A 17,664-nucleotide genomic window follows, 5' to 3' on the forward strand; every position below is an offset into this window, starting at 1 on the left:
GTTAAATCCATTGGTCTTTTTGTTTTTGCTTTTTTAGTAGAGGGGAGTGGTTGATTATCTTAGGATTCTTTTCCCTTCTTACAAAATGTAATTGTCCAAATTATTACGAAAGAAAGTAAAAAAAAAAATACAAATATAAATGCTTATGCATGTGTGTGTGTGTATGTTTGTGGCTGTGTGTGTGTTTGTAAAGGGTCACGTCTCATTCGTTTATATATAGAGACACTTCTGCAATACATACATACATATACACATTTACATATACATACATACATACATATACAGAAAAGGAGAGAGAGAGTGTGTGTGTGAGTAAGAGAGAAAGAGAGAGAGAGTGTGAGTAAGAGAGAAAGGGAGAGAGAGAATGCCCCCCACCACCACCACCATCACTACCACCACCATCGCCGTATTTTCCTAAGTGTGAGCTAGCTATCTTCGGTATATTCCGTCAGTCACCGGAGCTCTAGCCCCCACCCGCTTCTCGTGCCTTCGCTACTATTAGCACGATTACGTTTGTCGATCACTACGGAAAGTACCGATCATTACCGATAGCTAAATTACATTACTTCTACATTTATTCGTCATTCTTACACTTAGAGATGGCGTCTAGTAAGGTGAAGTCTCAGCAGGTAAGTGTCTTTTACAGATAATATTTCGACTTCATCATGACTTTAAAAGCGAATAATCCCTTACTGATTCACTGTTCAGATAATGGGATCTTCAATTCCCATTATTTTTTCTTCCTTTTGCTCCTGTGGCGGCTTATCTCTAATTTTGTCCTTCGTTAGGTCATAGTTAGCCGTTACCCTACTTCAATGGGACGGCCTAGCAAGAAATGGCTTCTCTCATTCGATACATTTTCTCTCTTCTTTCCCTTATTTTATACTTCGGTTATTACAAATTACTTTAAAATTTATTAAATTAAAACTTTATATATATATATATATATATCGCTCTACAACCGTCTAACATACAGATGTATCTTGTAATCGTTCTGGAGTGGAAAATTTTTACTATGAAGCGGAAAGCTTTCGTAGTAGAAAAATTTTTTTCCATATCTTATAAGCTTTAATTTACTTCGCCCTACATTTTAACTGTTTCTTGTCAAGGAGGAATCGTTAATTTGTGAATGTCAAATTAAAAATAATGCTAATCGCCTCGCTAACAACCATAATATATATATATAATATATATATATATAATCCAGGTTTGTCAATGCTTAATGTATATAGAGGCTAACTTATTGACGTGTCCACCCTCGACCCTTTAAAAGGAAATTTGACAAGATATACTGTCAGATTATTTTTATTTTATGTATGTATGTATATATATATATATATATATATATATATATATATATATATATATATATATATATATATAATCCAGGTTCGTCGATGCTTAATGTATATAGAGGTTAACTTATAGATGTGTCCACACTCTGCCCTTTAAAAGGAAATTTGACAAGATATACTGTCAGATTTTTATTTTATTTTATGTATGTATATTTCTGTGTGAGTGTGTGAAAGGGGTAAAGAGGGAGAGAGAGAAAGACGGTCAGTCCGTATAATATATTGCTAGCTAGTACATTAACGGCTGCTGCTGTATATATTAGTTAAACCAGTTACTGCTACTATTTAGTCTAGCTAGACTTTAAAAGAAGTATCGAGCAAGATTACGATTTTTGTGCGTGAGAATATATCTTCGTTGATTAACTCACTTCTGGCGTCAACCTTAGCCACCTCAGTGTGTGTGTGTGTGATTTCATATATATATATATATATATATATACACCGGAGTAGGCACATAAAATGTGAAACAAGGTGGAAGAAAGAGTTCTCAAATACCAGAGGTAGAGTAATATGCTTTATTTAAAAGCAGCAGAAATATTTAAAAAAAGATGCCTTTTGTTATATTTCTGCTGCTTTTAAATAAAGTATATATATATATTGTTATACGGCATAGATGCACGTATAAAGCGGGTGTGTAATTTCGCTGTCGTGCCTGCGTACATTTCTGCCGGCTGATGTAGAGCAATTAAGATCGCTTTAATGTGAAGCTATTTCTGTAAGGTGACATTTATTGTGAAGCGACCCCCGTCCATTTCTATCTCTCTCTTACTGTTTGTTACGGTGATGGATGGATGGATAGATTGCCAATAAATGTCATCTCATCTTATACACACACACACACAATCTGTATGAGTGTGTGCCAGCTGATGTACTGATGGAGGCTGTTTACGGCCTTGCATTCGGTTTCTTTTTATCACTCGAGTGACATTCCTTTTTTTTTTAAAAAATAAAATTTGCACCTCATTCACATTCTAACCTTTTCCTCCCTCCCGTTGTTTTTGATGTTTTGGGTTGGTAATGGGCTTTGATTTTCTGTTATTTAAGAAATCGGAAAACATAATGGAATGTACCATTCTCGTGTATTTTTGTGTATTTATATTCCAAAAACGAGTGATCAGTTAAATTCGGGTTTTTCCTCTTTGCGTATTACATAACCTGAATCTTAATTTATTAAAACTCATAAATGTTTGGAGATAATTTAACTCTCGATTTATAGTTGTCGTTTCTGGGGGTTGAACTGGTGTGTTAGTAATGGCAATGTGTTCTCGACTCACGTGTAGTATTTTATTACATTTTCACACAGCCCATTATTTTCTGTAATACGAAATCGAGCTATATTGAAAAGCCATCGTCATTATTTTTGTTATTATTTAGTGGTAGATGAGCGAAATGGCGTCAAAACCAGTCTTCTTTAAATGTCGAGTCTTTCTCTCTCTCACTTTTCTAAACATCACACTTTGTCCATCTTCTAAATGATTTGCCTTAGTTTCATCGGAAACTTAAATCAATATTTGTTTATCAGTGTTGCTTTTCAACGAAAGAAGCTGAAAAATCTCTGCGTTATGCGTCTAATTTTGTTTCCATGTCTTCCAGTTTCGCTTTTTTTACTCGTTGGAAATTTTCACATTCGATGTGTCTGTCTTTCCAATCCAAATTGGCCTTCATGCTTCTTTTCTTTGATGCCGGTGCCACTTTGATTGATACCTGGTTTTACTGACAAAACCCAACATCTTATGTGAAAAATGCCCCTGGCAACATTTTTCTTAAATAGGTCATGGTGTCAATGTACTTTATTCTAACAGGTGGAACCTTTCAGCTATTTTTTTACGTCAATAACACTTAATTTACATTTTCACATTTCCCCATTATGGTTTAGATGAGAAAATTTGTTTTGTATTGTTTTACTTTCCAAATTTAAGATTTGCAAATTTTGAGCAAAATAACGATCAGAATTTTTTATTAAAATGGTTAATGTGATTCGAGTTGTTTGTATTTCAACCCCTAAAGTGTTTAAGCCATTATTGCTAACGGTTATTTAATGGTGATTATAAGATCGTTACTTTTAAAATATGCAGAAAAACTAGCTTTTTATTATGGCGTTTGAATAATACATCGTGTACGCGAGGTACCCGAGTTGTCTTGTCACCTTCACAAAAATGACCGTGAGGTTTTCCATCATTAAATGGTTATCGTTGAAAGGCAATCTTGTCTCATTTTTAATGTGCCTTGTTAATTATTCATCTGCTCAACATAACCAGCTAGTTGAATATAATGTTTATATCCTCTATTACCTACCTGTCATCTGTTTTTTTTCCCTCGTTTTATTAAGAACGGCTTCTTTCTCTCTCTTTTTTCCTGCTATTACACCACCCACCATATTGACACTTCATGCTGTTAGAAACGTCGTTTAGATTTTTTCAAATTTACTCTGTTTTTCTCTTATTAAACACTGATTTTCACTGATTCGCTTGACATGCTACAAAGCTACTTCAAGTTAAATTTTAATCTTATTTTCCATATTATCTTCAAATACCAACCAAAGCTGTATTTATACTTCCGTATAACTCACCCGTTTTTTTTTTCTTTCTTTCTTTTTTTAACTTTAATTAGTTCGCTTTGATTTCTCTCTCTGTCTGATTATATATACACTCACCGGTTTCTTCTGATTCTGGATTTTTTTACCTTATGCCAATGCCTTACTGTCGTAACCTGTCTGGTTATTTTTAGCTTCTTTCTCGTGAAATTATGTTGCGGCACTTTCCTACCCTGACGAAGAAGACATCAATTTCAAGATCTTATCCCCTACCCCCATCCAGTAGATTATTATTTGTGAATAGTTTTTTTTTTTAATCTTTATTATTAAAATAATACAGTTTCGATACGTCGAAAAAAAAATGTTGTCTACCTCTTTAAGTTGAACACTGTTTTTGTCCTGACCTTCTAATGACCTTTCTGAAGTGGCACAGCCTAAAAATCCGATGTAACAACCTGATGCCTGCTGCTAACTGCTTGGCTTGAAAACATTGAGCTTGTCCAGTTGTAGCACCTGTTCAGTGATTATTCTGGACCATTTCATTTGTTTTTGTTGGATTTAACCTTTCTTAGCTTATTAAATCCACTTCCTCTTCCCTTCCCTCTAATCTCCATTGAGGCTTTTATTTGCATCTCGTCCTTTTTAATCATAATTTTCTTAAGATATTCTGTTTTGTTTCTTTAAAAAAAAAAATTGGGGAGAGACATGATATACATTTCGGGTAACCTTGACCCAAGATAACCTGTATATCTTTCGAATACTATTATTATTATGCATTTAGCTTAATTTTGTTGGCTTCTATAGAGTAAAATGCATTAAATTTTGCTGAATATTTGTGTCATTATCGGATTTTTTTTCTTGTACTTCATCTCTTCAAAGTCGTTGAAATAAATACCAGTGATATGGCGGGGTTCAAAGCATTCGATTATTTCTCGTTTAGAATGTTGCTTCAGTATTTCATAAAGCTGTTTTTACCTTAGTAAAAATTAGTTGCATTTTTAATATCGTGATAAATTCTATAATTTGAAGGTGAAAAACAATATTTTCAGAACATCTTCCATTGAAATACCATAATTACAAGCAATGATTTTTTTTTTTTTTTTTTACATCGCTTGAGGAATGATTCGTAGATGCTTAGGGCTCTTATTGGCCTCTTGTCGATTACATGTCCAAACATTGCTACAGGTGTTGGCTGTGCCCTTAAAACACTTTACTGTGTTGACACCCACTGCATAACCCTTAATATTTCTTGGTTGATTGATCATGGACAGTATCTCCTCGTTCAGCTCACAAGTGAACCTGTGTGGTCGCTTAACCTGTTAGACATAGCAACCAAATCTTCAAATTTGTATTCTACTACACTGGACAGTGTAGTCCATGATGTAAAAGACATTTTTTGACCGTGGGTCTGCTCGACCAGGGCTGACGTGAGACCAACAACAGTAACATTTGTTCCAAGGTTGTGCCAATATATGAATTTGTAGAATTATCCAACACGAGAAATAAAAATGGTTTTTAAAATATGTTTTGTAGAAATTCAAAAAACTTTAATGTTTTAATAAATATTTTAATTGCCTTCAATAAAATCAGTTTTTTCTTTTAAATTTTAATTACTCTTCTCTATGATAAAGTAAATGGCTTTTCCACTGACACCTTAAGAGTATGTTGCCCTTTAAGATATAACCATTGTGTTATAGCGTTTATGTAATAGTCTTCGTGGTATTAAATTAATAATTTCATTGCCCTAATTAAGTGAAATTGGAACAAATTTGGCTTTAGTTAGCTAGCTTAATATTATACTATGCTTATTTTGTTAAAGGACAAATGTAACCTCATATAATTGCCAATATTGTATTGTTTCCTGAATTTTCTTATAGCTTTTTGAAATAACTTAAAATAAATGATAGTGTGTTAAAAATGGTACCACTGCAATGTAAGAAGACAGCTAAATATTGATTAGTATTTCTGCTACTGCATTTACAGCAGCAGCATCTCAGTAATGCTATGGATTCCTGTTTTGCCAACTACAATTATCTTAGCTGCCTAATTTTTAGCATCTTAGGACTGGGTAGCTTCAATTTACAATTAAAATGTAATTTGTTGATGAATCAAAAGGATCTTTATTAAATCGCTTATGAATATATCTGCCTGCCCTACATTATTACACTATTATTGTTCTGCTTCTTGCTGACAGATTTTGTGACTGGTATGAAAATGTGTAGTGAACTGTTAAAGCAATACATTTTTCTTACTGTGCTGGTTACATAACATAGAGTAAACCTATTATTGTTGGCCTACTGGTCTTTTGGTGGGATTAACCTTTTAGTGAGTGCATGCTTAGTAACTGTCCATTGCAATGGATTATAGCAGTCATTTGATAAAATAGAGTATCTGTATTTAACCAATTAGCATTACTAATTGTGACATTTAAGTTTTGACTTGATCACTTTAGCTAAAACAAATATTGTAGCAACTTTATCAATTTACTGTATATTAGTTAATTAAATACTACATGAATTTTCAGTTCATGTGTACTAATTATGAAAAGTGTGGAAAGCCTCATTTTCTGCATATGTTTGTAGCTTCTCGGTTACGGCAGTGGCAGCCACAATAGTGACTACTACTGTTTGCAATAAAACCTCTTCACAGCTCTAGTGATTCTGTTGGCTTTGCTTTTACTGCTTGTCAAGAAAATCAATAAAATTGTAGCTATCAGGAATAGAAGCCATTATTCAGTTCAGTGCTACCATAATGCTGCTATTACTAACAATGTCGTTGTCGTATTGCCTACTAGACTGGACAGGCTTCTTCTAAACCTGTCCAACTCTATAAATCTCTTCATATTTAGTATGCTATTTCTCATTCAATATTTAAAATATCAACTGTTTCCTTTCTCATTTATTCCTCTAACACCTAAAGGACATAAAGTGTTAATTAGTATTTTAAACTTTTGGTGTCTTAATTCTCACTGGTGCTTACACTTAATAGCAGATATATTGCCTCACACTCTACCAGTATTGATTAAGTGTGAAGAAGGCTGGAGGCTTACAGAAAATGTATATGACCTTCAAAAGTTCTTAAGTTTTCAGAAATTAATATTTTAAAACTTGGTATATATATTTTTCATTTATATCTCAAATATGATGAGCTGAATTCTTGAGTGATAATAGTATTGTGAAAGTCATTTTACTGCTGAAATGTAAAAGTCATTTCTACTGTAAAGGTTTGCTTTAGTGTTCACCATTTACATAAGTAAACTCGACTGTTTTAAACCAATTGTAATGCTTGTTAATACTTCAACTGGCACACAGTGTGATTCCATAAATAATCGGTGTTTTATAAGCCAAGTATGACTTCTTTATCTATAATTATACCATTTTAAAGTATTTTACTCTAGCCAGAAGCAGATACTTAATCTGCTTCATCCTTGATAACGTCTACCTACTGACAGACAGGTTAGTATCAGTTGGTTGGGATGATGGGGGATCAGAGCAGCTCTTAATATCAGTGGCTCACTGCTACACTGTCATAGCACCTGAGTGAAATCTATCAAACACTGCCAGTTGATCATATACATCAGTTGACTACTTGAGGATCCAAGGAGTACAAAATTTCATTTGGATTACTAAAAAATTACCTGGAAAATTGCACTCTTACCATGATTCTCTTGTGGAATATTTTACTGTGATGCCAAGTTAATTTACAATTATTGACTTGTTCTCTACCAATTATGTCTGAAGGAGACAAAAAACCCATAGTGGTCACTAACAACCAGGTTAGATTTTATCTTTTATTTAATGACAAAAAAAAAAAGATTTGAGAAGCATTTTTCATTTTTATATATGGAAAATCATTGTTTGGTGGTTTTTTTTTGTTTTTTTTTCACTGAAACAAATTTCTTTATTTCAATGACACCAGTATCTTTGAATATTTTTGAGATTTTTAAAATGTTTTCTAAGAGACTTTCTATATTCTTATTTTCAGGCTCCTCGGGCTGAGAGCTACCGATATGCTGTCACGCCAGGAGGCCAGGAGAAGAAGAAGGGGAAGAAGAAGGGTGAGGACCTCGATGAACTTAAACAGGAATTGGATATGGTAAATTGATTTTGATTTGTTCTTCAATTATAATAGCATTTTCTTCTAGTTAGATTTAGGTCTTACCTGCATCAGATTTTGACTTCATCTGTTAGGCTTTCTCGTTGTCATCTTGTTCTTTAAAATAAATCAGATGAACATTTTTTTTTTATTACTTTGTAGCTTTCAGTAATTTTGTTTGTATGTTTACCAATGTTTCAAAGATGATGTTTTTGATGCTCAGTTTTGATTACATTTAGATATTGCTTTGAATCTGTTTTGTCTGAAAGCATTGTTTTCAGAATGAGGGATCTTGTCTAAATTTAAATTTATAACACGACAAAATAGTTATCGACTGTCCAGAAGCTTTATAGCTTTTCAATTTGACCTGGGTAAATTGTTTCTTAGTACATCAATTAATTTTATTCACTGCTGCAAATACTAAATTTTTTACTGCTTCATTGAATATCTTGAGAATAATCCAATATGAACTTCTTTTTAAGTCAGTTCATTAGTTTTATAGATAATTAAAATTCAATGTATTTTCTTAAATCTTTCCTTTTGGAACAGCTTTTAGCAATCATAAAGTGCGACTGATTTAATTAACAGAATAGCAATTCATTCATAGAATAGCAGTGTCTGAAATTCTGATTATCTGATAGGTAGCTCAGGACCTTTAACCTCACTGCAGCTGTTATCCAATCATTTGGAATTTAGTCATTTTCTGCAACTTGTAATTGTTGAAAATTATTCTGTTGAATAGTATAATAGTGTTCTTTAGCTTGTATTTTTTTTTTTTTTTTTGCTTTGATTATTTTTTCTTTAAATTATCTTCATAAATCAAGATATAAATTTAAATAGCTTTATTTATTTGCTTCATTATTATACAAATGTCTACACTATAATTATAGTAATCATTTTAACCATTTCAAACACTGGTTTTATTATTACAAATCAGACCTGAGCAGTTTGTGATGTTTTGATTCTTTCTGTTTTTCCTTCTTATATAATCACTTTCCCATATTTACATGGCCACATTTTTAGTTTTATTTAAAGAATTTTTTTTTCTTTGTTTAGGATGAACATAAAGTATCCATCGAGGAACTCTACCAAAGGTTAGGAACAGACCCAACTCGAGTAAGTGCATTTACACTAACAAAACTTGATTTCACTTATAAGTTTCAAATTCTTGGAGAATTTTTTGTTGTTTTTTTACTTATGCATTTACATAATGCCACCTCATGATATATTTGTTTTATCTTGTTACTGTACAAATGATTTTTTTTTTTTTTCTGCACACTCTCAGGGTCTCAGTCCAGAACGGGCTAAAGAAATTCTCTTGCGTGATGGACCGAATTGCCTTACCCCACCAAAAACTACGCCAGAATGGGTCAAGTTTTGCAAAACACTATTTGGTGGTTTTTCAATGTTGCTGTGGATTGGAGCTATTTTATGTTTTATTGCCTATGGTATTCAAGCAGGGACTTATGATGATCCACCCGGCGATAATGTAAGTGCTCTGTTGTCATTGCTTTTAGTTTTAGCCTAAAATTTCATTAATATTTTTGTTTTATGTAGAATGTATTTTTATTCCTTAAAATTCCAAAAGGGATCAAGTCCTTTAGGAAGTTCCAGTTTGATCCTATCCAACTCTGTTTTCAAAATAAGTGATATAAACAACTGCAAATTTTGCATTTTAAAATATTTATATTAAAATGATTGTGCTGTAGTTTTATTTCTGTGAAATATCTTTCTTGTAACTGGGTGTGATCAGCTTGCAATTATAATTTTTACCCAACAACACAGTTTGAATTTATATTTGGAACAAATTAATTAATGGGAAATGTTAAAAGGATTTCTAATTATTTCGTTATAATTTATTTGTGGATCAATAACATTTGCAGATAGCATTGGTAATGCAGACTAAAAAAGTCATGATACTATTTTGTAATAGTTTGGGTTCAGAAGATATGTGTATGCATATATAAACATGGGTGTGTGTGTAGTCATTTCAATCACTACTTCAGAGCAGGGCATGACAACCCTGCTGAGTCTAAAGTTCGGCTGAGAGTACCTCATATGGATGTCTCCTGGCCAGCGTTATGGATCTCCGTCTAATAGCTTCACTGCCTTGAGAAGAAAAGGCATTGAGAGTAAACTTCATAAATAAATCTGGTTTGGTACCCCTGAGGTGTTTTGCTGCAATTACTAATGCCAGACATTAATATGGTCATACCTGCATTCCTTTGATCCACAACAGGAAGGCTTTAATGAGATTCTAACACCTAGGCAAACTATACATCCAGCCTAGGCTTGAAGCTGTGAGAGTTCATGCTTTAAGTTACTAAACATTGATACTAAACTCTATTGTTTCAAAACAGATACAAACCAAAATACTCATATTCATACATGCAAACATATATACACACATTTAAACACACAGTACAAATGTGTATTATCATTGTTTCTAATGTAAAACTATTTTCTTATAGTTATACCTAGGTATTGTGCTGACTGCTGTAGTAGTTGTCACAGGCATATTTTCCTACTACCAAGAGGCTAAAAGTTCTAGAATTATGGACTCCTTCAAAAACATGGTGCCGCAAGTAAGTACCAGGTTCTTCTCTTTTCTAGACTTACCTTAAATTCTTAAGTCATGGATGTAACTTTAAGTTCTTGATGTTTTTTTTTAAATTTGCATTTATAAATGTTACTTTTATTTTTCCTTTGTAGTATGCTGTTGTTTTAAGAAATGGAGAAAAGTTAAATGTACATGCTGAGGACCTCGTAGTTGGAGACGTGGTAGATGTGAAATTTGGGGATCGTGTTCCAGCTGATATTCGTGTTATTAGTGCTCACAGTTTTAAGGTACTTTGACCTTTTTTATTACTATTATAATTCTCTAATCTGATTTTCAAGTTTTAAAAAGTTATTCCTGTTTTTGACACATACACTGCTGATACTAAATTGTATTATTTTCTGTATTCAGGTAGACAACTCATCACTTACTGGAGAATCTGAACCTCAGTCAAGGTCAGCTGAATTCACTAACGAGAATCCATTAGAAACAAAGAATTTAGCTTTCTTCTCAACCAACGCTGTAGAGGGTAATTTGTTTTAATATTTTCATTGTTATTACTATTGTTGTTAAGTCAGCAAGTTGGCAGAGTCGATTGCACGTCAGAAAAACCACTTTATGGTATTTCTTCCGACTTTACATTTCAGTTTCAAATCCTGCCACGGTTAGCTCTGCTAGTCATCCTTCCAGGGTTGATGAAATAACATGACAATCAAGTACTGATGTTGATGGTATCAACTAAACTGATTCCTCAAAATTGCCTAGATCAGAAAACTGTAAGATAGCAAGCTGGCAGAATCAATAGAGCATTGCAAAAAATGCTTTATGGTACTTCTAAATCCATGTTTTGGGTTCATATCCAGCTCTGGTATCTATTTACCCTCTCTGCAAAATTGCTGTCCTTGTTCCTAAATTAGAAAGCATTATTATTGTCTTTATATTTAAAGCACAGGTGCTTTTGAAAAAATAACCCATTGAATTCTTTATTTTTCTTTTTTTTTTTCTAGGTACCTGTTTAGGATTGGTTATTAAGACTGGTGACAAAACTGTGATGGGCCGTATTGCTAACTTGGCCTCTGGTTTGGAGGTTGGAGAAACTCCCATTGCTAAAGAAATTGCTCACTTCATTCATTTAATTACTGGTGTGGCTGTGTTTCTTGGTGTGACTTTCTTCGTCATCGCTTTCATTCTCGGATATTTCTGGCTAGATGCCGTCATTTTCTTAATTGGTATCATTGTAGCCAATGTACCAGAAGGCTTGTTAGCAACTGTAACCGTAAGTTTTGATTTCTTTTTGATTAATCTAGAAGTTTGTTAAAGACAATGTTAATGACTATAATTGAATTTTGTTTCGAAATGCTTAAATGTTTCACATGGAATAAGAACTATCATTATCAAATTATCTACCTCATGATACTTGTGAATTTAAGTTTTACATTTGGAACAAGTATTAAGGTGTTTTAAAGAATAATAGAATTAAAATAACTGTTTTGTCTGTCACCTTTTTTATTTGCCAATATTTTACGTTCATGATTTTTGCACTTTGAAGGTATGCCTCACTTTAACAGCTAAACGTATGGCAAGGAAGAATTGCTTAGTGAAAAACTTGGAAGCTGTTGAAACTCTTGGCTCCACTTCCACCATTTGTTCAGATAAAACCGGAACTCTTACACAAAACCGAATGACTGTAGCTCACATGTGGTATGGTGGTAAAATCGTTGAAGCTGATACCAGTGAAGATCAGTCAAGTAAGCAAAGCTTTTCTGTTGTTCACCTACTCCCAGATTATTCTTGAATCTGTTGAAAAAATATATTTTAATAGCCTTCACTGATTGTAATTTAGTGCATGGGGAGATCTGCTCTACATTAGTTACTTGGGAGCAACTTATTGGTCTTGCTTCTATAGGTCAACCAAACTTCTCAGTTTAATCTGGGATCATACAATTTGTCATGAAATGATTAGCCATGTATGATTCTATATGTTTTTGGACACACACATTGTTGCATTGGCCATCTATGTAAACAATATCTCATTAAGTTTGGTTACTAATTTGCATTCTCCCCATAGAAAAGTGTTATCAAATGGTAGATGCAGAGTATTGAACTAAATTGTGGGAGTTGGTCATGTTCCTTGATATTATTGCATGTCTTTTACTTTTCCCTTGGCCTTCATTCTTATTGAGGTACTAATGTTACTAAGTTCAATCAATTATTCTCTTTGTTGCTTTCTGCTATTGCAAGTCATTTTTTATGTGGACAAATAATTTTTTATTTATCTTTTCTGTGAACTTCTCTACATTTACAGAACTGACTGTTTTGTTTCTTAATACAGTACTAGATATTTTATTGAAAAATAAGATAAGAGTAATACATATTCTCTAGCTAATTAATCAAGAGTAGAAAAATTAGGCCTTAAGCACATTGTTTTTCCCAAACTCATAAGTCGTAAAAACTTGAATTGTTTTCATAGTCTTATTGGCATTATTCTTGCATTACATTGTTTCAGATGCAACTTACAATAAAGACAATGTTGACTGGAAAGCTCTCTCTAGAATTGCCATGTTATGCAATCGTGCTGAATTTAAAGCTGGTCAAGATGGTGTTCCAGTCTTGAAAAGGTGAGTATTTAGTCAAGTGACGAGTGCAGTTTTCTGTCTGCTCTTTTGCTTGTTATTTTTGCTACATTTTTGTATTTCTTATTTCTAGAGAATGCAATGGAGATGCTTCTGAATCGGCCCTTCTCAAATGCGTAGAGTTATCTATTGGTGGTGTCCCTGAGTATCGTAGACGTAACAAGAAAGTCGTAGAAATTCCTTTCAATTCTACAAATAAATATCAGGTAAATGATTTTTTTCATTCACTCCAATATTAAATTGTCAATAGTTTTAAGATAATGGAAAAAAGGTCTTATCATTGGCAATGAATCTTTTCCTTTATCAGATTCTCTTAAGAACTTTGAATCAAAAACAAAAGGCTGAATATGTTACTTCAAGCATTTATCTAACCGTGTGTATGATCATCATTTTAATTTCATTCTTCCATGCTTGCATAAGGTTTGACAAGAGTTTGACAGATTTTCTACAGCTTTATATATATCAATAAATCATAACATCTTCTGAAGAACAAAGATTCATTTGATCAATGCTCATCATTTGTGAACCAGCCGTAATCTCTTAGCTTAAATTAATGGACACCTTATTGAAAACTAAACCTTGTTTCTTTTCAGGTATCTATTCATAATAATGAGGACCCCAATGACCCCTGTTATTTCCTGGTGATGAAGGGTGCTCCAGAAAGAATCATGGAACGTTGTACAGTGGCTTTAGTCAATGGAAAAGAAATGACAATTGACGAAAGTTTCAAGAATGATTTCAACACCGCTTATATGGAGCTCGGTGGTCTTGGAGAGCGTGTACTAGGTGAGGAACATCTTTATAATTATATAACAAGTCTTTTGGCATTAGCTGTTGGCAACCAAAATTTAAGCAACTGATAAGGTTCTAATTTTTATTCTATTTATTACCATTATTAAAGGTGGAGAATTAGTAGAATCATTGAGCACCTGATAAAACTTTTTCTGGCTCTTTATGTTCTGAGTTCAAATTCTGCTGAAGATGGCTTTGCCTTTTATCCTTCTAGGGACTATAAAGTAAAGCACCATAATGTCAAATACTGGGGTCAGTGTAATCAGTTAACCCCCTTGCCATGAAAATTACTGGCCTTGTGCATATATTAGAAAATTATTCAACTTGTCACATGAAAAGAAATCAAGAAGCAATTAAAATCACTGATAGAATGAAACAATGTTATGAAGATTTATAGATATATGCATCAAAATAGAACTAAAAGGAAATTTATAAAGAACTATAAAATCATTCTTTATGATCCCTGCTAATATGGTATTATGTAAAAATTGAACTTTTGTGTGTGTGTGTGCGTGTTTGTCACTGTCATACAAGCTATGTTCTTTGTTTCCGATCTTCCATGAAGGTGTGTCAGATGTGTCCAGTTATAGGTAAATATTACCTTGCTGGGGAAACAGGTGAGGGTTGGTTGTGATAGAAAGGGCATCCAGTCATAGAAAGTCTGTCTTGGTGAATTTTGTCTGATCCAAGCAAGCATGGAAAAGTGGTTGTTAGTGTAGTTAAGGTTGGATTTAAGCTTATATCATTTTGCCTGTCACACTCAGTTATGAGTTATAGTTTGTGACTACTATTTCACTTTTTCAGATAAACTGTAACTTAAAACATTCTCCATTTTCATTGTTGTTGAAATTGTACTTACTCTTTTAGAACCTAAATAAAATTGAATTCTTTTTTGGTGTAGCTTTAATTTTTGGCAATCACAATCACTCTGTAATATACTTATTAGAATATTCTGTATTTGATTATAGAATAGAACGAGTATATGCAGATGTCATATACCATGGAGTATGAAATCTGCTTCAGAAATCATTTATTATTACTTGATAGCTGTATGGGTTGATATGTTTCAAATGGTTAGCATAACTGGTATAGGTGTAATGGTAAATGTAATCATGATATCTTAAAAATATTTTTTTAAATGTTACTAATGAATTTCTTTACATTTTTTTTATTCTCTTGCCACTTTCAGGTTTCTGTGATTATACTCTTCCAACGGAATCATTCCCTCCTGGATTCCAGTTTGATGGAGATGAAGTTAATTTTCCTCTTACTGGCCTTCGATTCGTTGGTTTGATGTCTATGATAGATCCACCCAGAGCTGCTGTACCTGATGCTGTCGGAAAATGCCGAAGTGCTGGTATCAAAGTTATCATGGTCACTGGTGACCATCCTATTACTGCTAAGGCTATTGCTAAAGGTGTTGGTATTATATCAGAAGGAAGCAAAACAGTGGAAGATCTCGCCGCAGAGCAAGGGGTCGCTGTAGATCAAGTTAATCCAAGGTATTTCGTTTATAATCACTCTGATCATTCTGGTGCTGTATATTACCAATAATTCTACATTGATTTTTTTTTTTTTTTTTTTTTTTTTTTTTTCTGTTTTCCAGACTGTCTAATTTGAACTGTTTTGATTCAGATGTTCATGATTATTTATTTACTAATTAGTCTCGGCAAATTAGGAGTCGTTAACATGTCTCATAGAATGTCTTGTGATATTTGTTCTGATTCTCTGTGTTCTGAGTTCAATTCCTGTAGTGGTCAACTTTGCATTTTTTTTTTTTTTTTTTTTTTTTTTTTTAATCCTTTTGGGGGTCAATAAAGTACTGGTTAAGTGCTGCACTTGGTTCCTCTTTTTCTCCCTGCAAAAAAAAAAACTGTTACAACATGGGAAGTGTCATGGGAGACCACTCAAGGCATACCTCTCTCAAATTAAGACTGGTTGAGTGAAGAGTTGACAACCTCTTATAGAAAAAAAAACGGAAAATGATACTCCAGCAATTCATAGATGGCTTTGATTATACAGTACAGCTCCAAATAGTAATAATGATTTCAAATTTTAGCAGGAATCACCGGTTTTTGAGGAGGGGAAGTCAATCACAATGACGCCAGTACTTGGCTGCTACTTATTTTATTGACTCCATAAGGATGAAAGGCATGGTCAAGCCCTGTAAAATTCAGAAGGGTAATAATAAAGATTTAGAGTAAAATTTTAAACCTGTGTAAACAACTTAAGACTGATTGATTAATATATGTACAGGCATGTGGAATATTTTGAGATCGTTTCATGTTTGTGATGGAACTATGCAGAACCCAATTGTAGTTCTGATTTTTAACTTGTATTTATTTTATTATCAGAGATGCAAAAGCAGCTGTCATCCATGGAAGTGACTTGAGAGACATGACTCCGGCTCAAATTGATGAAATCCTCCGCAATCACTCTGAAATTGTTTTTGCCCGTACCTCCCCACAACAAAAACTGATCATTGTAGAAGGCTGCCAGCGTCAGGGTCAAATTGTGGCAGTCACAGGGGATGGTGTAAATGATTCTCCAGCTTTGAAGAAAGCTGATATTGGTAAGTAAATTTTCAACTTACATTTTGTAAGAAATTTTTGCATACAATTACTGTTAGCTGTTGTCACCAGGTTACTTCACTTCCAGCTAAATAATGATTTAACCAAATTTTTTCAGGTGTTGCAATGGGAATTGCTGGCAGTGATGTGAGCAAACAAGCTGCTGATATGATCCTGTTGGATGACAATTTTGCCTCCATTGTCACTGGTGTTGAAGAAGGTATGTCTCATCTTTTGCTTTTATTGCATAAATGTAAACAGCTTTGATTGTAGTGTTTTTCTTTTGTTTTCATATCCTATTTAATATGAAATTGAATATATATGTTGCTTTCAACCTCCGCAACTATTTTTTTTTTCCATTATTAATGCTGGATAATTTTCTTCTTTCAGGTCGTTTGATCTTTGATAATCTGAAAAAATCAATAGCATACACCTTAACATCGAACATTCCTGAAATCAGTCCCTTCTTATTCTTTATTCTCCTTGACATTCCTCTACCTCTTGGAACAATTACTATCTTATGTATTGATTTGGGCACTGACATGGTGCCAGCTATTTCTCTGGCCTATGAACAAGCTGAAAGTGATATCATGAAGCGACAACCTCGTGACCCTGTCAATGATAAACTCGTCAATGAAAGGTCAGTATTGTTGTTTTCCAAAGAGAAACCCAAGACATAACTTGTATAGTTGCATGAATGCAAATGCATATAACTATGGTTTCGTCATTACCTTTTTTAACAACACTTGATTTCATTTCTATTTCCAGATTGATTAGTATGGCCTATGGTCAAATTGGTATGATTCAAGCATCTGCTGGGTTCTTTACTTATTTTGTCATTATGGCAGAAAATGGCTTTTGGATGTCTAGATTGTTAGGCCTCCGTAAAAACTGGGATTCTATGGGCGTCAATGACTTAGAAGATTCATATGGGCAAGAATGGGTAGGTACTTCTTTTTAATTCAGTAGTTATCTTTCCATGAACCTAAATGTTGTGTAGAGTCTAGAAGAATCATTTTATCATTGCATTGCTTTTGTTCCATTCTGGGGATAGTAACCGTTTTGCTCCTGGTAGTGCTCTATAATTGGCAATTACTAATATTGTATTTTTTTTTTTTTTTTTTTTTTTTTT

The 17,664-nt window shown here is 33.3% G+C and overlaps 1 protein-coding gene across 2 annotated transcripts; it reads left to right on the plus strand.

The window, feature by feature from the left end:
- Nucleotides 1-474: 474 nt before the first annotated feature.
- LOC106880261 (sodium/potassium-transporting ATPase subunit alpha) lies at nucleotides 475-17,508 on the plus strand. 2 transcript variants are annotated; one of them, XM_014930137.2, is made up of 17 exons: nucleotides 475-629; nucleotides 7,870-7,980; nucleotides 9,037-9,096; nucleotides 9,266-9,469; nucleotides 10,452-10,565; nucleotides 10,693-10,827; nucleotides 10,949-11,066; nucleotides 11,545-11,813; nucleotides 12,087-12,285; nucleotides 13,044-13,155; nucleotides 13,244-13,376; nucleotides 13,764-13,956; nucleotides 15,152-15,464; nucleotides 16,317-16,534; nucleotides 16,651-16,752; nucleotides 16,923-17,172; nucleotides 17,301-17,508. In XM_014930137.2, the coding sequence occupies exons 1-17, from the start codon at nucleotides 600-602 to the stop codon at nucleotides 17,491-17,493; spliced, it is 2,754 nt and encodes a 917-aa protein (XP_014785623.1). In that variant the 5' UTR covers nucleotides 475-599; the 3' UTR covers nucleotides 17,494-17,508. The 2 variants fall into 2 exon arrangements, with proteins under 2 accessions (XP_014785623.1, XP_014785615.1); XM_014930129.2 differs by lacking the exon at nucleotides 475-629 and adding an exon at nucleotides 7,484-7,660.
- Nucleotides 17,509-17,664: the final 156 nt, after the last annotated feature.

The sequence above is a fragment of the Octopus bimaculoides genome, chromosome 5 (assembly GCF_001194135.2).
Source record: "Octopus bimaculoides isolate UCB-OBI-ISO-001 chromosome 5, ASM119413v2, whole genome shotgun sequence".
Lineage (NCBI taxonomy): Eukaryota > Metazoa > Mollusca > Cephalopoda > Octopoda > Octopodidae > Octopus > Octopus bimaculoides.